We start from the raw sequence: 21,491 nt of genomic DNA, 5'->3' as shown, positions 1-21,491 counted from the left end.
GGTAACGAGGCTGGTCATCTGATTCACTAGGAGAAGGAATGAAGCCATCAAAACTCACTGACCACATGAAAGAAAATGGAAGTTAACTTCTTTCATTTGTTTGTGTGTGTGTGTGTGTGTTCACTTGTTTCCATTAGACTTCTATTGCATGAATACAATGCTTTGAATCACACACAAAGCTGTGCAGTTTAATATATGTATGTCTACATAACATATGCTTAATAAATTATTTTACATATATATTTTAAATTCTTATGTATTTTTATTTGGGAGGGGGTTGCCTGCATGGATGTCTATGCAGATGAGTTCTCAAAAGCCACGGAACTGGAGTTACAGATAATTGTGAGCTACCTGGGGATCAAACCCAGATCCTCTGTGAAGTGTCCCCAGTGATCTTAACCACTGAGCCACCTCCCCATACCCCTATTTTATATTTTTTAAAGCTATGTTTCACTTAAATAATGCTTTTTCCCTTTTGTTTTACAATGTTCTGATTTTTTCCATTATACAAGGTACTGAGTACATAAGACACGTCCACCTATGGATGCATGCGATATGGTTTGAGCATAGTCCTTCCCACCCCCTGTGCCCATATACCCTCCCTTTTAGCCCCACCCACCCACTGGCTCCATCCACCCATTAGTCCTTTTCAACCCTTACTTTTCATTCTACCTCCGTTCATTTACTTTGTTTTTTAAAAACATTTATTTTATTGATCCCATTCACTTTTGCCAATACACAATACAATCACAAGATAAATGTATAACCTTGAGGTAAAAACCAGACTAAAAACTGGCAAGAAAATCCAGGAGACAATGGAAATAGCTAGCATTTGGCAGGACTTTCTCAAATCAGAACCATACATCCCACACAATTTTAAAGTAAATATGACTGCATAAAATCATTGAGATTTTAAGTCCACATACAAATTTAAGAAAAATAACAGTATTATTAAAATATGTTTCAAATATTTCTGACAGGCAAAGTGTTCATATCTAAAATACAAAAACAAAGTGAAAAAATGAATGGGGTGCTAGAGAGGTGGCTCAGCACTTCAGAGCACTGGCTGCTCTTCCAGAGGACCCAGGTTCAATTCCCAGCACCTACTTTGCAGCTCATAACCATTTGTTACTCCAGTTCATGGGAATGCAATGCCCTATTCTGGGCACCAGGCCAATCACCTTTCAACTACACACACACACACACACACACACACACACACACACACACACACACACTCAGACAATAAAGTAAAAAAAAAAAATGGCTGGACAGTAAATCAATGAGACAAAGCCAGGGACCATGAGTAGAGATGTACAGAAGGAAATGTCCAGATAGCCAAATGCTCTAGTGGCTGGAAAACTGTCTTTATACTTGTGGTATAGTCACTAAAACAGACTTAAAAAAATCTAAAACAACTTTTCATACCTAGTACCAGGTACTGGAGAGGTGGGTCAGTGGTTAAGAGCACACACTGCCCGAAGAGGACCTGACTTCAGTCCTCAGCAGACCACCAGAGAGGGCTCACAAACACTGGGGACTCTACCCCCAGAGGATCTGATGCCCTGTTCTGGTCTCTGTGGGCACTGCACTCATATGCACACCCCCCTCTGCTCCCACACACACACACACTTAATATCAGATCTTCATGTGCATAAACATCATGCTACATAAGTATGAAAATAGGTGTCTTGCATCAGTTGTGTGAATATCACCAGGGTTTCACACTGCCCAGCAATTCCACTCAGAAGTGATCACACAGGAAAATAAATCACTGTCTGAGGATGTTGCTCAGCGCTGGAGTGCTTGTCACAATTGTGCAAGGTCCTGGTTTCAATCCCTTGAACCTCAGATAGGCAGGAAGGAAGGAAAAGAGGAAGGAAGAATGAAAGGAACCATCATAGCCCAGGCTTTGGAGACAAAAGTAAGGAACGTTTATTCTAGTCTTGTCTTCTATAAGGTTTATTTTTGAAGATTTGTGTGTGTGTGTGTGTGTGTGTGTGTGTGTGTGTGTAACCACAGAGGCCAGAAGAAAGTGCTAAATCCCTGGAGCTGGAGATACAGGCTGTTGTGAGTCCTAAAGGGTGTTTTCCGGGAACTGAACTCTCGTCCTCTGCAAGGTCCGAGCGTAGTTTTACCCACTAAGTCACCCTCCAGCCCTGCAGTATTGTCCTCAGTGGAAAAAACTCCAAGTGAATTCTCATGAATAGAAAAATGAATGTGCAAGCTAGACTGCTCTTACAGCATAAAAATAATATTTAGCCATTGAAAAGAATGAGTTAAATCCATGCCGACCAGCTCTTGGGAATGTTTGGACAAGGTTTCAGGCAAGAAAAATAGCACTCGGAGCACAATGGAAATCCCCCGTTTGCATTTACCAGCATGGGTATTATGTGTTTGGGGTTCTGTCTGCCTACAGAAAGCCTGGGCAAACAAGCAAGGATTTAGACTACTTTGTCAACAGGGTTTACTTTGCGATGGGTGATTGTCTTGTGTGTCAAGGAAGAATGGTGGAATGGGAACAGAATGAATACGTGCCTAAAGGGGGAAATAACTGGCTTTCAGAGAGAAATTGTACGATCAGGGTGTGCACTCAGGGTGTGCGGTCATTGTGTGTGCAGACAGGGTGTGCAGTTGGTGTGTGTGCAGACAGGGTGTGCAGTCGGTGTGTGTGCAGACAGGGTGTGCAGTCGGTGTGTGTGCAGACAGGGTGTGCAGTCAGGGTGACACTTCCCATTTTGGGATGAGACAGTTTATTGCTGTTGTTCCGCTGATTGTGACTCCAACACGAGCAGGTTTAGTTTTTCCTGGGAGGGATGATAACTTTAGCAAGTGGCAAGTACTTCTTGTCTAAACTGTCAGTTCAACCCAAGCCAGCCTCATCAAAGCAAGCGTGGAAGTCAGGAAGAGGACTGTGGGTGTGGTTTGGAATGAAGGGCATGGTATCTGTAAACTTTAACCAAAGTGACATAGTCCTCTGGAACTTTCTTCTCTATCACCTAAGCCTCTTCCTGTCCTCGCTCATCCTGCGTTTCCCTCGTTGGGTGAGGCTGTCTATCTTTGAAACAGTGCCTGCTTTGTATAGTCCTGCTTCTTTCTGCACTAGACTATAAGGGTTTGCCTTCTCCCACTGCTCTCTGCTTCTCTCACCTAGTCCTTCTCCTGTAGCCCCAGCTCAGCAGTAAGAAATTTGAGGTGGAGAAGACAAGCTTTTCTTTCTCAATCTGGATCGCAGAGCTGTTCTCTGAAAGGCATCCCAGGAGTTTGCTCTGTGGGGCTTAGGGATTTTAGGGATGCCTGGGAGGCACCTGCAAACAGGAAGCTTGGTGGTTCCCATAAGCGCTGAAATCTCAGCCTCCAACAAAACCAGAGTTCAGTAGGCCCTTTCCTCCCCCGGCCAGAGGAATATTAGCCTGGCTGAAGCCGGGACAATAAATTACACAGCCTCAAAACACCTCATGTGCGACACAGCGCGCGGGCTTGCTAAACCAGTGCGTAAAGGCATCTCTCCCTGGTGCCAGGAAGGACGCAACCCATAGCAACAGCCTGCCGGGTGCTTCCCACCCCCGCAGGCATCTCACAGATCCCAGAACCGCAGTGGTGGAGGAGACCCGCAGAGGGGCAGCTGGAAGCTCCTGGAAGCTTGCCAAGGGCAGTCTGCCAGGAATACACTCCTGAGCTCTACCCATCTCAGCTTCTTCAAAAGGGCTGATGTTGTGGGGGAGACTTGCCCATCTGCTCTCTGACCGGGACCACCAGATTAGCCTTCTGAAACTGCCTTGGGTGTCTGGCACGATAGGGAGAAAAGACTGGCAGAAACTTGCCCTTCAGTCCGGGTAAAAAACTGGAAAGGGGAATCTGGTGGAGACCCTTCCCATGCCTCTCCAGTTTCACCTAGCCTCACAAACTGGACAGGCGCAGAAAAGGAGGCTGCCAGGTTGCCGGGGAGGGGGGTGCGGGGGGGCGCAAACTAGTCCGCGAAGGGTATACTGGCCAAGAGCCCAGTCAGGCGTCAGACCAGCCAGCTTCTGCACAGCTCTTGCACTCACCAAGCTTTGCAGAGAGCTGCGCACAGTCCCCAGTGTCTGCAGCTGAGAGGGTAGTCGCGGGGCTCCCTTGGAGAGCACCGGATAGCTGCTCCTTACGGAGGGACCAAGTCAACAAAGTAGCTGGGGAAAGGTATCTCAAATGTTTGGAGCCCATCTCTGCTTTGGGGGGAGCTGGGGAGCAGGGAAGAGGAATCAGTCCACCAGGGAACAGAGCTAGGTGTCTGGGGGTTTCTTTAACAGAAGGAAAGTTGACTTCCGGACTTCTGAAGCAGGGTGTGGTCACCTGTCACTTCTAGGTAGCAACCAGAGTGTAGCGGTGAGCACCCCGCCCCCACACTTTCCAACTCCCACCACAGTCTAGCGTCTCTGTAGAGGTTGTCTTGAAGTCCCAGGCTGAGCCTCAGAGCGTTAACTGTCCTCCACTTCAACTGCTTCCAAAAATCCTTCCTTTCTGCTCGCATCCCTGGTACGACCGTGATTCCAGCTAAGAGCCCTATCTGTGTCTTTTCTTCTCAGGCCACCTTGTCGCCCCCTCGCGGAGTGCTGGATTCGTCCGGCCTGCAGAACGCCCACAGCAGGTCACGAGCAGCAGAAGGCGTGGTGGCTGCGGTGGTGGCGCGACACAGCTGCCAACAACTGGCGCAGCTGCTGCGCTGTGCTCCGGGACCAGCGAGTAGACAGTCCAGGTACGGCCCCTTCCCCGTGACGTCTCTGCAGCGGGTTATAAAAGCCTAGTGCGCACCCTGCCAAGGCTCTGCTAACTCCTGAGCACAGAAGGACCAAGACCTGGAAGCTGCGGGTGGCAGTAGAGGCTCCAAGCGAAGCAACGGAAAAAGGGAGCTCACCAGTTGGATGCGGACCTCAGAAGCCAGCCAGAGGACCAGAACTTTTACTAGCTGCGCTGCGAGCAGCCCTTCTTCCCCCTCAAGCTCCCACCCAGTACGCAGCTTTGCCTTTCCCGCCGCACGCATGTTAGCCGGAGTTGCTAGTAGCAGCAGGTGCCAAAAGGCGGGTTGTCTTGCCTTTTGGAACCTTGTGGAGTGCAGCTGCTTCAATGCAAACAAGAGCCTAGCATGAAAGTGGAGGAATTTGGAGCAACCAGGCAAAGAGCTATACAGAAGCCTTGCTCTTGTGAACAAGTCTCCTGCTAACCAGGACTAAGTTCTGCCCAGGAAACTTCCCACCTCCTGAGTAGCAGGACTCAAGCCTCAGGCATCTGCGACAAGGTCCTCCAGCAAGGAGGTGTGTGTGTGTGTGTGTGTGTGTGTGTGTACACTTCTGTGTGTACTTGTGAGTACCTGTAGACGCCAGGGCTTTGCTGCCTTGCCCCAAAATGGATAACGTCCTTCCTGTGGACTCTGATCTCTTCCCCAACACCTCCACCAACACTTCTGAGTCTAACCAGTTTGTGCAACCTACTTGGCAAATTGTCCTTTGGGCAGCCGCCTACACGGTCATCGTGGTGACTTCCGTGGTGGGCAACGTAGTGGTGATATGGATCATTTTGGCCCACAAGAGAATGAGGACAGTGACCAATTATTTCCTGGTGAACCTGGCCTTCGCTGAGGCCTGCATGGCTGCATTCAATACGGTGGTGAACTTCACCTACGCAGTCCACAACGTGTGGTACTACGGCCTCTTCTACTGCAAGTTTCACAACTTCTTCCCCATTGCTGCTCTCTTCGCCAGTATCTACTCCATGACAGCTGTGGCCTTCGACAGGTGAGTCTGTAAAATTAAGAAAATGCCCAGAGCATTGGGAATTCGCTTAGGAGGACTGGGACACTGTGCTCCATGCCCTCGGCTCTGACTGGCTGCATGCTAGAACCCCTGGACCTCAGTGCCCAACTCTCTTTCTCATTACTTTTCCACCCATCACTAGATTCCCACCCTTTCCATTCAATACTCCCATCTCCTGTCTTACTCTTTCTCATGCATTCTTTCTCTCCTTTTACTTTAGTGCCTGGATGGGAGATATCGAAGGGTTGGCCGGGGACCTTCAGATATGTCACTCTACTATGGCTTTGTGTTTTAAATAGTCCTCAGCAAACTCCTCACTTTTTTTTCAACCTTTCCCAAAGATATAGGAACTTTCCATGCCCACTTCAGCTCCCCAGTGTTATAGGAGAGTGACAAGCGTTTGCCCACAGCCTTGAAACACTTGAGATTCTTATTTAGCAACTCAGTGTTGTTAAGAGCCTCCCACTCAGGATGGAGAACCAGGCTCCTTCCCAGGGCTTCCCCAGGCAGGGATCCAGGAAGCTTGCTCAGGCGGGGGGTCTAAATTTCTTTTTCTACCAAAGGTCAATGTTCTTAGCCTGTGTATCCACAGAGAAACTTGCTTGTTAGAAATAATTGAGAACTAATAGCCTCCAACCCTCAGATTAGGGTTGCTGAAGCCGATTGGAGATGCAAAGGTTGCAACTTTCAAATGCAGAGGCTGGCGTTCTGGAATGAATGGCTTTTCAGGTGTCATGAGGGGAAAGCAGTGACTGGAACACAGATTTATTGGAATTGACTTTTTCCTGAGTGTCTCGGGTCTATCACGCATGGTTTCTATGGACAGGGCTACCTCACTGTTTAGTGAATGTAAAAGTGTGTCTAGCAGCTGTCACAGGAACCTGACAGTTTTGCCATTGTTGTTGAGATTAAGGGATATGAGAAGGGAAAACATCGAGGAAAAATATATCCCAAATTATAACCCCTCTTTTATACGAAGACCACAGGTAATTTGTTGTTAGGTATCTGTGGTGAGTGGATACTTTTTCTACTCTTATCTTGGCAGTGCCATGCAGCTGTTGTAAACTCCTCCATGGCATGTCTTAGGTAAAACATGCTGTGTGGACTGATTTGTGTTTTACCTGCAGTATGTCAATCAATTCTTCACACTGCTAGTGAAAGGAACTATGTTACAAACTTATCATTAGGACTGAGCCAGCTTTCGGATACTGATTTTGGTGAAAATGATATGTGCCTGTAAAATATTTCTGTGTTGACATGTTCCTTTAACTCATGGGAGGTTCGTTCCTTCAGCTAAAAAAAAATACCCCTCTGCCTTATGTGTAGCCAGATATATTAGTGAAACGTGGCATTTCTGTTCATACATGCATGCTTTCTCACCGTTCCGTGAATTAGAGCTGAGTTTTGTTTTGTTTTGTTTTGTTTTGTTTTGTTTTGTTACTGCAATGGGGCCTTGCCTGAGCTTCAGGGAGACCTGCCAGTCTATGTGAGCCTAAGCACTGAACAGCTGATGGTGCACCAGCAGACACCCTTTCTCTCTGCCCTGCCCAGGAACGTATTCCAGGACCCTGCTGTTTTCTAGGGATCTCAGACTAAAGTCAGAGTGGGAGGTCCTCACACTGGATTGTTGCAGGGAGCCAGATTTCAGCCCCACTGTTGTTTATCTTTATAAATCATGACAGGACCTGAATGCAGTGGGACAGCTAACTGTCCAGTGGCTCTGAGGGTCTGGGATGCCAGAGCACAAGAAGGATCAAGCGTTTGTTATGGGCAGATGTGGCTCGGTGGGGCTAACAGGGAACAGCTCCAGGTTGCACTCCAGATTAAAGTTAAGACCCGGGTTTTTGGTCGACTCTTGTCCCCCACAGGCACATTCCTGTTCTTGCTGAGCTTCTCAAGTACTCTGGAGGTTCATTCCCTCAGGCCCCCAATGAAGGTGTCTTCTGCATGCGTGACCATGCAGTCTCTCCTCGGATCACTGTGGAAATGAGGAGGTTGTAAGTTGTCTCTGCAGGAATGATCACCCCTTCCTCCAACGTTGATGTGCACTTATGAGAAGTGCTAAATGTTTTTATGTCCTTCGAATTATTAACAGGCGACTTCTGAATCAAATCTTTAAAAATGACAGCACGATTTTTCCTGGCTGTAAAGTTAAACCTTAATTATTGCAGAAGATTTGGGGAGTAGGAAGAGCAGAAACACACACACACACACGCACACAAATTCAAACTGTTACCACGCCATCCTAAATAACACCTGTTAGCACTTGAAATTCTCATTTGTGAATGTTAAATACCTATGGAGGCTGCTTTCTGTGTGTCTGTAACTAACAGTTTCCACTGATATCAATAGGGAACATTAACAACGTACCTTTTCCAGGCACCTTTTCCAGACAGGAGATTCTAATAAAACTCAGAGGGTCACAGACAAAAAGAAGACAAGAGTAGAAGTGGGCAGAAGGTTCCTCAGAGAGGAAGGGAGGCAAGAGAGGAGGCTGGGGCAAAAATGGCTAGAATTCATTATATAAATGTGTGAAACTATGAAACAATAAAAAATGTAATGTCTTCAGAAATATAATCTTAATGACTTCATAGTATTGCATTTATAATTGTGTTATTATTTAGCCATTGCTGTGGGTAATCAATTCCAGATTTATTTATATTTTTGGTCATTCTTATACTCTCATGAACAATTTCATATCATAACTTTGTTCTACATTTTTAAACTAGGAAGATTGCCAGAATTACAATTACTGCATCAAATGAGCCATCTGATAAAAAGCTATGCCTCTTTACTTTAAAGGGTTGTAAACTCGGGACAGGGCAAGGACTGCATTGTACCATCTGACTCATTTGAATCTTCCTAGCACAAAACAGAAGGTTTGATAGCTCACCTACCTATTTATTGAATAATTGAATATTGTCTACTGAAAATAAATTGATAAGTAAAACATTCCTAAAAGAACATTTTGAAAGAGACATAAAATTGTAAAGAAATTATAAATAATACATAGAGATCCCTTTAGTGATAATCAGCCAGCTAAAACTTAAAATTCTCATTTGTAAGTGTTAAATACCTTATGGAAGCCACGTCCTGTATGTCTGTACAGAAACTCTTGTCATGCTGGCTTACAGGAACCTTTCCATCCAGGTTCTATACCTCCATTTACAGGTCAGGGGGTAAATTTTAGACATAACAAAAACTGTCAATAGGTAATTCTCTGACTCTTTTGATTTTCTTCTCTGGGGTTTTTTATATTGTTACTGTTGTGGTTTGGAACTGTAGCTTGGAGACATTCCATGACATAAAATATTTTTAAAGATAAGATGCCTCGCAGGTAGCTCAGCTGTAGTGCTTACATAGTGCTCACAGAGTCCCGGGTTCAATCCTCAGACTCATAAGAAATGGAGCAGTTAGTAGATGCGTTATATTCCATGACTACGATCATTTCCCATTATTATAGTAACGTTTAAATTAATGTCCTAGACATACATCTTTTTATCCTTACTTAGTGTATGTATGGGGGGCACGTGTATGCCATGGTGTAGGTGAGGGGATTACAGAACAACTTGCAGGAGTCTGGGTCTCTCCTTCTAACACGTGGGTCCCAGAGATAACACTCAGCAAGTACCTCCAGCAGCTGAGCCACTTTGCAGGCTCCTAGACATAAATCTCCAAGAGCGTCTCTCTTCCTTTCCTGAGAAGAAATGACTTGAAGTCAGGTGGTTTGGTTAAACTGTCTTTCTAAGATTTGACAAATTTATTAATAGGACCATGTGATGGTTTGTATATCCTTGGACCAGGGAGTGGCACCATCTGAAGGTGTGGCCTTGTTGGAATAGGTGTGACCTGGTTGGAATGGGTGTGTCACTGTGGGTGTGGGTATAAGATCCTCACCCTAGCTACCTGGAAGTCAGTCTTCCACTAGCAGCCTTTGGATGAAGACATAGAACTCTCAGCTCTGCCTGCACCATGCCTGCCTGGATACTGCCACGCTCCCACCTTGATGATAATGGACTGACCCTCTGAACCTGTAAGCCAGCCCCAGTTAAATGTTGTTTTTTTATAAGACTTGCCTTGGTCATGGTGTCTGTTCACAGCAGTAAAACCCTAACTAAGACAGACCAATATACAAAAAGAAAAATAAAGCTTCAATTGCAGACTGCATTATTAATTTAATGTTTTCTCCAGTAATTCTGTAAATAGAAGTCGGGTGGATGTAGGGCCTCTCTTCTAGAAGTGCCATTTTTAGAAAGATTTATTTTATTTTATTTCATTTTATTTTATTTTATGTGTATGAATATTCTGCCTATATGCTTGTGCATCACTTGAGTACCTGGTACCCATGGAGCACAGAAGAGGACATTGGGTCCCCTGGAACTGGAGATGCAGGTTGTTGTGAACCACCATGCTGAGAACTAAACCTAGGTCCTCTCTACAAGAGCACTGGCCTCTCTCTCCAGTACCAAAATATCCATTTTCTGAAAGCAGTGGTTAAGTTTCTGAGGCAAACAAAGCTAAATGAGTTCAGTTTTTCTCCTACTATATACCTCAGCCAGCCCAAGGAATTGTTCCTCTGTCACACTTAAAATTTAAGCATTCTTGTTAGCTCTAAATGGTACAGATGTGTGTGTGTGATGCTTCCGGGCTTCCCAAAATAAGAGATGTCCAGCAGTGGTACCTCAGTTTACAGGCTCATGATGAGCATTTTATCAGTGGAATATAAGGAAGAGAAGATGGAGCCCAGAGCCTCAGCCAATCAGAAGCAGCCACACAGCCACAGGAGGCTATGAAAACCAATGGCTTCTCTTCCTAAAAGAGGCAGGTGTAATTTCAGTGAGATAAGAGGTAAACATTGGTTGCTGTTCAGACTGGCTCTGTACCGGCTGTTCTGAGCCAAATGGGATTATACTAGGCAACCTGAAACCAGAAAGAGAATTGCCCCAAGAGGGGCAAATGCAGAGCCAAAAGGAGAAGAGTGAATGAGTGCTCTGGATGAGTAGAGAACATTTCTAGAATGAAAACATGCATGGTAACAAAACCTCTGCCCACTGACCTCAGGCACTCATCCATTATGGCCAGACCATACGCAGCTTCCAGGTCTCTATCAGACCTTCCGTCTACCTGTGAAACTTACCGTACTGGCTAGACCCAGGTGCTATTGTCCAGATCAAGGCAGTCCCTTCAATCCTTTGTCACCCTACACAGAGGCATCCTCAGGGTTCCAGGGTCTCTTGAACTAACAGAGCTGGGCCTGGATTCCCATGACTAGGCAACCTCCACCATAGCCCTGTCTTTGCCAATCGGGAACCTGTAATGTCATTGTGGGCGTGAGTCAAACCTGGGGTTATTACATTAAAGCATTGAGGCTTCTGGTCTTTCTCTTGAAAGGTACAATGTTCACCTCCTCTCCAGAGCTGTCCCATTACTCTGTCACATGTTCTCCCAACTTCTGGGAATCTCCAGTGTCGGGATGGTCAAGAGTGTCACTGGGCACTTATGTCGCCTTCCTTCCTTCCTTCCTTCCTTCCTTCCTTCCTTCCTTCCTTCCTTCCTTCCTTCCTTCCTTCCTTCCTTTCTTTCTTTCTTTCTTTCTTTCTTTCTTTCTTTCTTTCTTTCTTTCTTTCTTTCTTCTTTTTTATTAATTACTTAATTTTTTACATTCCAAATGTTGCCTCCCTTCCTGGTCCCTCTCCATGAGTTCTTTACCCACTTCCCTTTGCTTCTGAGAGGGTGCTCCTCCACTCTTCCACCCACCTCCCACCTCAACCCACTAGCATCCCTCTTCCCTGGGGCATCAAGTTTCTATGGTATTAATCACATCCTTTCTCACTGAGGACAGACAAGGCAATCCTCTGCAACATATGTAGCAGGGCCCACAGACCAGCCCATGTGTGCTCTTTGGTTGGCGGCTTAGCCTCTGGGAGCTCTGAGGGGTTCGAGTTAGTTGATATTGCTGTTCTTCCTATATGGTTGCAATCCTCTTCAGCTCCTTCAGTCCCCCCCACCAACTATTCGGTAGGGGTCCCCGACCTCAGTCCAATGGTTGGCTGTGAGTATCTGCATCTGTCTCAGTCAGCTGTTGGCAGGGCCTCTCAGAGGACAGCCATACCAGACTGCTGTTTACAAGCACAATATGACATCACTAATTGTGTCAGGGTTTGGTGTGCACACATGGGATGGATCCAAAGCTGGGCCAGTCTCTGGATGGCCTTTCTTTCAGTCTCTGCTCCATGTTTGTCCCTGCATTTCCTTTAGGCAGGAACAATTCTGGGTCAAGAATTTGGGAGATGGGTGGGTGACCCCATGTCTCAAATGGGGGCCATGCCTATCTCCTGGAAGTGATCTGTTTAGGTCCCAGCTCACCACTGTTGAGCGTTTTGGCTAAGGTCATCCCCAGTGGGTCTTGAGAAGCTCTCACAGCCCTGATAGCTGGGACTTTCTAGAGGTTCTCCCTGCCCTCTAACACACACTGCTGTATATTTCTATTTATTCTCCTGGCCCTCTAGGCTTTTCTCTGGTCTCCCCCCATACCTGACCCTGCACCCCACTTTGCCCTCCCCCTCCTCTCTCCCACCCAGATCCCTCCCTCCCTATTCCTCTAGTGATTATTTTGTTCTCCTAATTGGGATTGAAATATCCTAATTTGGGCCTTCCTTCTTTTTAAGCTTCATATGGTCTGTGAGTTGTATCATGGGTATTCTGAACGTTTTTGGTTAATATCCGGTTATCAGTGAATACATACCATATATGTCCTTTTGGGTCTGGGTTACTTCACTCTAAATGATATTTTCTAGTTACATCCATTTGACTGCAAAATTCATGATGTCCTCACTTTTAATAGAGAAGTAGTATTCTATTATGTAAACGAACCACATTTTCTGTATCCATTCTTTGGTTGAGGGACATCTAGGTTGTTTCCAGCTTCTGACTATTATTAACTGGCAGAAGTGTAGATCACAATGGGGAAAAATAGAGAGCTTTTCTCAATGTAAAGGCATACGGTAGAAGCATAAGAAAGATGTTGCTATTGTTCTATTGGTTTGGAAAATTCTAAGACAAGGATTTCAAATTCCTCCAGACTTAAAAGATTTGAGGAATGAAGTGAAAATACTGTAGAACGTGGGGCAAGATGATATTTCCTAAGTGGGGATTTTTTTTTCCTTGAAGAATTTGTGCTCTGTGTTGACTGAGTAAGATTTACTTGGAGACAACTACAATGTAAGGCACCAGGCAAAGTGGCTCATGAAGATTGTGTGGGTAAATTCTACAAGAGGGAAGAGGAGAGAGTTCATGGTCAGAAGCAATGATGATCACATGATGATGAAAGAAGGTTGCAGAAGGTGGCTACACCTTCTCAGAGGAAGTTATTTATGTACCTATATACATATTTATAAAAGGTGATATCCAAGATAGAAAAATTACATGACAGAAGCATTGAGTTCAAACATATCTGTAGTAGGATGGCAGATTAAATGAATGAATAGGTTTATATTGTCATATAATGTGGGATGGGTGAAAGAAGACTAAGTGGGAAGAAAATGAGTCCAATCGTTTTTATGTGAAGACACATTGATGAGTTGGAAGTTCCTGAGATGGGTTAGAAAATGAGTTAGAAATCAAAACACAGATTGAGAAATTTTCTACTCAAAGAAGTGATGGCCATCTGGTTAAATAGAAGTAGGAAACGCCTCTTCTACTTAGATATGTGCTTCCTGAGAAAGGCTTGAGTGTCACAGGAATGTTCTACTAGGAGGAGAAAGAAGCAGATGAAGAGGTAGAAGAGACAAAGGTTAAGAAAAGCAACCTGTGTTGGTTTATGTTCATTACAGTCAAGGACATCAAGAACATTGGGCTTTAGAGTTAGAGAGTACTGGTGACCTGCAAAGAGACCACAGACCATGGACAGAGGTGGCAGCACGGGGATTGAATGTCTCCTTAGCTAACCACAGAATCCTGATGGAGCATCTGCTCTGTGCCAGATCTGGAAGCCCTGGGCTCAGCTTTTGCCCCCAAATGTTGAGGCACTATGACTTTGGTGTCTTTCTCCTTGTTCACTCAGTCTTCAGAGATAAACCCATATGTAAATATAGAACCCAGAGTAACCAATGTTACACTGAGGAAGAGGGGGCTGCAAACAAAGCAAAGACCTCCCGTGGGAATGTGAGAGGGGTTTACTGGTTCCAAGAGAAGGAGAAGGAGGAGATGGAGGGGGCAGAAGAGGAGTGGGCTGCAGAGAAAAGAATGTGTAGCTTTGTATTTTAATTAAGTTCAAAGATGCTCACAATGATTTGCTAATATTTATTACTTGGAAACTAGGCAGATTTCATGTTAATAAAATTGATAATGATGTCTTGTTTCTGTATGCTTTCTAATTCATTGTCTTATCCAGCCCTCCTGCTGCAAGTAGGATTCTTTGCCTACCTTGCTATGGGTATTAGATGCAACATCTTTTATTGTTGTCTGTCAATTCTCCACCCTCTCAGAGCCTGAAAACCATGGATGTTAAGTCTGTGTCTACACAAGCCCACTCATGACTGTTCACAGTGGCCTTTTGACGATAGTCAAGGAAAGCCACAACCAAAAGCAGGAAATGTAAGGCCTCTTTCAGTACCAGAGAGGACGTAAGATGCCACCTTCACAATTCTACCTCCAAACAAATTCAACCTCATAACCCTTCAGAAAGGGCAGTGCTAGAGTTTCAAACACAGCTTGAATGTTTTTGTCTGTTTTTGTCTCATTGGCTCAATTTGATTGTCACATTAGAAATCCTTTCCTGTGTAGAACTGAAATCGGCATCTCTGGGTTGGGGTGGTTTCTACTGGTCTCATATCCCCTCTCTATGTCAACCATTATAGGATATTCCCCCTCCCCCGTTCTTCCTCATCTTTAGTTCACTCACTGCCGGTGACTCTTTCATCTTTCCATCTTAATTACTCTTGTTTGTCGATGGGCCATCTCTTACAAGAAGGCAACCAGAATGAAGCATCCTTCCTGTCGACATAACCCTGCCCAACACCATGTGCTGCTGTAGGACTCGCCCGTGTCTTTAGCTCAGAACACTTGTACTTAGAAGCTGACTCTGACATGCTGGTCTAAATGAGATACCATTACTTATTTCCACAGCCTTTCTCTAGTATCTCTGGAACTGTCTATGATGTGTTAGCCTCTGACACTCCTTCCTGTCCACTAGGCTGCAAGTTCCAAGCAACAAGGCTGCTTTATCTGCTTCCTGTTCCCAGCACCTACACAGTGCCTGGCACAAAGTAGCAATTTACTATTCTGTGTTCATTATGGACCTGCTGAGTGTGCCTCCCTCCCACTCACTAGAAGATCTGAAAACCAAGTTCAGTGTATAAGGCAACTCCTAAAGCATGCGTAAAATGTTCTACATCGAAACGTAAGAAAAACATTGCTAAGTGTCTGCTATAAAGAGCTGTCTGCACAAAATACTTTTCACTAAGGGCTCTCCATCCATTCTAAAATACCTACAAGTTCTAATTCACCCCGTCTCTTTCTCATACCACTTGGCAATCCCCATTGGGTCCTCATCCATCCCCTGATGATCCCAAAACATACTGTTGCCCCAGGAGAAGACCTGTAAGTTGAAACATGCATTGATCATTGCCACTACCCTACTGATCGCTCCAGGCATTCTGGGACTGTGTAGCCAATTAGTTTCCCAAGCCTGTTGTCAAATCTGTGGATTTCCCCCCAACTCTACTTTTCTCACCCTTTTGAGTCAATACCTATAGAAAACTATACTCTATCTAAGCCCTCCAAGACCTACCCACAGAAGCTAGGTGTCTACAGTCCAGGGCTGGTGATGTGATGTGGCTCTGTACTATACTCAGTAAGAGCACTTATCTAATTGCCCACTACTCTGGCACAACAAAATTCTAGCACAGAGTGGCCCATGGAAGCCATAGGATAGGAAACTGATTGTATGGCTCTCTCATGCCCCACAGGGAAGGCTGCAATTGTATTTTAGAGGGATGGATAGTAGGAGAGTCTCTGAAGGAGGGACCCCAGGGAATAAAGAGGGACTTCATGAGACTTTGAGATTCACCCTAACACATAAATTGCTTTAAGAATTGTATCTATGGTAGGGGTTGGCTCCATTGGTAAAGGGATTTCCTTGCCAGCATCAGGACCAACCAAGTTTGATTCTCAGAACCCACCCTTAAGCAAACAAACCAGCTGTGGTCAGTATGAGAGGGCTCAGGAAGTATATCTCAGCATTGGTTCCGCCATGCCCCAGCTGTACAAACATCACGTGATTTAGCTGAGCTTTCGTGTCTAATTAAATGGATTCAGTAAAACTAACCCTGGGCTGGAGAGATGACTATTCAGCAGATAAGAGCACTGCTGCTCTTCCAGAAGACCAGAGAGAGCTCGGTTCACAATAACCATGTCCAGAGGCTCACATCCACCTGTCATTCTAGCTCCAGGGAATCTGACACCCTCTTCTGGCCTCCATGGGCATGACACTTATGTGTGCAAACCCATACACAGGCATGCACATACACAGAAATTATATATATTAAAACTACATCTTTAAAAAACTAACCTCATGGGGCATTGTCACAAAGAGAGAGTAAAAGTTACAAAAATGCCTCAGATCATTGGCACCCAGTAAGACCCCATTAGTGGTAATTAGCATCATGATCTCTAATATGCCCTGACTTATCCCGTATCCATTAGGCATCCCCACTTCTGTCTCAGCCTCCTCAGCTTTCTTCCACATCAGGCATAATAACATCAAGGAGGAGCACCTTTCCTTGATGAGATTACAGTTTAAGATCTCCCTGATTGAGCCGCCCATCTCTGGCTAAATGCTTGTCAGCACCACTGCCACCCGTGGAGATGTACACACTCTGCTAGAAGTCCATCATTTACATAATTACAGCTCGTGCCGCAGAGGAGCTAAAAGCCTCTCCCATACCCTGCATTAACTGAGCATCTTCAACCTTCTGGCATTGTAAAATGACATTGTCCTCTGCCAGGTTCATGTTTAAGAACCACCAACTTGTTAAGTTTACAGTCTTGGGTTGGATCCAGCTATCAACAGATGCATGAAGCCTAGGGGCTGCAGTTTGCACACACCTTCTCCCAAACCTTAATGTGTCCCAGCACCACGGTCTCAGGGAGATGGCATTCCTTGCCACTGTGTGAGTTTTCATTGGCATCTAACTCATCAAAACTACAGTGTTTATTTGGCCCTTCCGACGTCCTCCAAATCCAGAAAATGTCCTGAATGCAGTTGTGTGTTGCCGTCAGGCACCACTTTCTCTCGATCCTTGACTAACGCTCAGTGAGCTCTTAAACAGGAGACGGGGCCCCACCCCTGAGCATCTCAACACCATTTCCAAACTAATCAAGACCTTTTTACATATTTTCAGTTAGTCACAGCTCTTTCATATTTAGCAAATCAAAATACAATCTTTAAAACCTAAGCACCACTTATAAACTTGACTAATTAAGTTCTTCCTAAATATTCCAAACTATAACCACAAATTTAATACACCCTTTTTTTCTTTTTTTTTCTTAAAATCATCAACCCCCTAACAGGAGGAATTACATGCATCCTCTCAGGACTTAGCATAGGTCTTATGAGCTGAATACCTCAATACTCGCCAAGATAGCGTTCTCTTAAAGCACTCCAACTGCCCAAGAATTCGGCTTACAAAACCAGTGAGCGTGTATCTAAATATCAAATACAAAATACATTTGCTAATCCTCCTGAACGTGGCAATTAAAATTACAAATCTCATAAATAAAATGCTCCAATATGTTAGGTTCTTATTTCTACAAATCCGAAGAAAACCACACACAGCAACTTATATGCACCACAGAGCCCACTTCCCTCCACACAGAGGCTACTTAGGCAGCATCGCTATGTCTTTCCAAGTGTAAGTGTGCGCATGTGTGTATGTATGTGTATGTGCGTGTACAGGTGTGTGTTTCTGTGTGAGCAAGTGCACCTATAGACACTAGATATGTCTTATTCAGTTGTTGTCTACCTTAGATTTGTGAACCAGGTTATCTCCTGGAACCTGGAGCTCATTAGCTCACTAGGCTGGCTTGCCAGTGAGCTCCAGTGATCCACGCCTACTGGGGTTGAGATTTCAGATGCACCCCCAGGTCTAGTTTTGTGTTTTGTATGTGGGCATCTTAATTCAGGTCGTTACGTTTTTGCACAGCAAGTCCTTTACTGACTGGACCACCTCCTTAGCGCCTCTGTCTCATTTATTTAATGCCTTCCCGGCTCCCCAAGCTATCTGAGCAGCAGTGTCAGAATCACCCTCTGCAGGAGGCATCACAGATGAGAATCTGAGGGTTCCCCATGGGGTCTTACCCAGAGATGTACCTCAGATGCGAGCCCCTTTCCCAGCAGAGATCTGCTCACCTAGTGCCTGGAAGGATCACCCACCCTTTCCCACTGGGATTATTTTAAAGTTCCTAAAAGGCATGTTCTCTGTTCCCTTGGCTTTCTTCAAATTTTTACTGTCTCCTTTTATTTTTTTAAACATTAACATCTTATCATCTAACTTACAAGAATTGGATCATGTGAAACCTCACCCCACATACTCCAAGTTTATCTCTTCCCCTTCCTTCCCTGGCTCCTCCTCTTACTGTCCCTTATGGGTATCAATCCTTCTCTGTTATAAGCAAGCACCTGAGAAACGACAGCCAAGGCTGTCCTCTAGCCTCCGTGCACACACACCGACACCTGTACACACGCTTGCATGAACACTTACACTCACGTGACCACGTGCACACACATCAGTGGTCACCACAAACACATGCGCCTCTCACACAGCACAGCAGTGCTCTTTCCTCTTGAGTCAAAGTCTTCAATGACTGACTTCCTTTCTGGAACCTGGAAACTACCCAGAATCAACTACTAGATCACGGCGCATTCTTTTCTCGGGTCAACGAGTTAAAGACTTTCTTATAACTCTAGGAATTATGAGATTCCCCCTCTTCCCTTTCTCCTCACTGCCTTAGGTTTTAGGATGTATGTATATATATATATATATTTAGGTATGTATATGCATACATATGTATGTATACAAATACATATATATATGTATACACACACATGTATACACACACACGTGTGTGTGCATACATTTGTATATGTTCAAGCCCAGCACCTGAGTGTCCTTTTTGCTACTCATACCTTCATAAGCTCATGCAGGGAGGCCACAAAATAATTTGGGGCAGCTCCCTTCTGCTCTGTCTATTGTAGAATATAACTGAGACACCAAGCTTTAAAAGCCAAATATTACTAGCTTGTGAGAAGACAGCAAGCACAAACTTAAACACCCACCTTTTATGAACTATTAATTTTATTATAAACAATTACATAATATGGGGAATATATTCAAGTATATATACATAGTGCAATATATTTTATTTATATTGTATCAATATATATTTATTCTATATGTGATTAACTGCTCCAGGGAGCTCTCGCAGTCATTAAAGTGCTAATCTGAGTGTGGGAGCATAAAGACCTAAATTTGATTCACCAGAACCCATGCGAAAAGGCCTGGCATGGTGGCTTGTGTTTGTAAACCTCAGCACTGGCAAGAGGGAGACAATGCATCCTTGAGGCTCACTGCCCAGACATCCAACCTGCGTTGGTGAGTTACAGGCCAATGAAAAAGCCCGTCTCAAAATGCAAGGTGGTTATGATGTCCTGGGGAAAGATAGCCTGAGGTTGGCTTCTCATCTCCACATGCGTGTGCGCACACACATACACACGCACACACGCACGCACACACACACCATGAACACATGCATGTTCTCACACATACAACAATTCTGAAAAAGAAATTATGCTCTATGGTTACAGTTCAAGCCTAGCACGTGAGTGTCCTTTTTTGCCACTCCACACCTCCATAAGCTCATGCAGGGAGGCCACAGAGTAGACAGGGCTCTGTAGAATATAACTGAGACACTAATCTTGAAAAGCCTAATATGCACATTAGTAGCATGTGATGAGATTGGGAGCACAAACTTAAACACCCACCTTGTACGACTTATTAATTTTATTTTACTCTGGAGAAACGGCCTCTTGGTTAATTAATATGTTTTCATAAGAGGATTTGTCTGCTTCTGAAATCCATTAAACAAAAGGAAACCCTACTTAGATGCTCTTCTAAATAGCCCCAGAGAGCCGGAGGGAGCTAGAATTCAAGACAGAAGCACTCCTGAGAGTGGCTCTAACTAGTTAGCGTAGTAACAGAGCTGGGCTATTCAAAGAGATACCACAAGATGACACACATAAAGCCTCATGAGACGTCTCTGGAGTCATCATTTAAACTGGTTTTCCAAATTCTTTTTTCTTCCCACCCGGGATGCTGAGGACCTGGTCGTCAGTGACATCAGGGTCCTCATGAACTTCAGTGACTAGTGGGTATGGACAGTCTGAAATGCTAGACCTAACAAACAAGCAGAGATAGCGCCCTCTGGCTTCCAGGAGTCTCACTAATGCTAGAACCAGCTCAAATCAGTTTGAGCTGTTCCAAGTCCCGTGGCACAAATTCATGGTCCCCAATTACTGCTCCACTCTCTCCACAGCCTCAGACTGATTTAGCAAGTTGAATTTGAGTCAAGAAACACACAGCTGTTAAAAGCACATGGAGGCGGGGCTCACGGGGATTTTTTATTACGGGAAGGTTTCATCTGTATTTCAAGGCCAGAATGTGCTCTCTTTCATTTGAGCGGTGTGAAAGGCAGCTAGTTTGGATTGCAACTTACCTGATCTCTTTAAAGAGCTGGCACAAGACGACATGCAAAACCCCATGCCCGAAACTTCTCTGGAGCCATCCTTTAAATTTGCTCCTAAAATGCTCTCTTCTTTCCACATGGGATGGTGAAGGTCTGGGAGTCAGGAAGCCAAGACTCAACTGGAGTGTCAGCAAAATTAGAATAATCTTGTTTTTTCAGTGACCTGGTGTGATGGCTGGTTTTGATAACAACTTACCACATATTACTAACCTGAATAGTTTTATTTCACCTACAGAATTGTCCTGATTGCCTTAACAGATGTGGGAAAACTCACCCCAGATGTGGGTGGCACCTTTAGGCAACAGCCCAGATGAAACAACATAATTCACATTTTGATTACTTGCCCTCCTTCCCCCTGCATTAGTTTGCCCTGCTGCGGCTGTGGCTGCGACTGCGGCTGCAGCTGCGGCTGCGGCTGCGGCTGCTTCCTTACTGATACCAGAACTGGCATTTCCAAGCTTCCGATCACTGACTAAGAACCGGGTTCTCCTGGAAACTCTCAAATCCTCGGTGACTGATCAGGATGGCTGAAGCCCTTCAGCCTCATGGACCAGGAAGCCATGTTTTTCCAGCTTCCCCATCATGAGACAGCCAGTGTGGGGCTATTCTGACTGCTGAGGCTCAACCTCAAGAACTGAACAAGCATGGACTCTCAGCCTCTCAGCCTCTCAGCCTCTCAGCCATAAGACAGCTATTTTTACTATTTCAACATAAGCTAACTGAATAAACCCTATTCATACATATATTCATCCTTTGGGTTCTGAACCTCTTGAGAACCTTGGTCAATCTACCCCGAGAATCTTTGAGGAAATGGAGAATCAAGATAGCTAATCCTAGAGACTAGACCAGTATGTGGTATAGATAGTACCAGAATCTGGATAATACAAAAATACCTGGAGC

At 44.9% G+C, this 21,491-nt stretch overlaps 1 protein-coding gene across 1 annotated transcript in view; it reads left to right on the top strand.

The window, feature by feature from the left end:
* Nucleotides 1–4,680: 4,680 nt before the first annotated feature.
* The window catches only part of Tacr1 (tachykinin receptor 1), a 160,934-nt gene continuing 144,123 nt past the window's right edge, over nucleotides 4,681–21,491 (top strand). Inside the window, exon 1 of the mRNA XM_021165090.2 lies at nucleotides 4,681–5,771. Within this exon, the coding sequence (XP_021020749.1) occupies nucleotides 5,383–5,771 (389 nt within the window). The 5' untranslated portion in view covers nucleotides 4,681–5,382. The remainder of the gene's footprint in view (nucleotides 5,772–21,491) is intronic.

Source organism: Mus caroli, unplaced genomic scaffold (genome assembly GCF_978045245.1).
Source record: "Mus caroli unplaced genomic scaffold, Mus_caroli_1 scaffold_7, whole genome shotgun sequence".
In the NCBI taxonomy this organism is placed as follows: Eukaryota; Metazoa; Chordata; class Mammalia; order Rodentia; family Muridae; genus Mus; species Mus caroli.
This window is presented reverse-complemented; position numbering and strand designations above follow the sequence as displayed.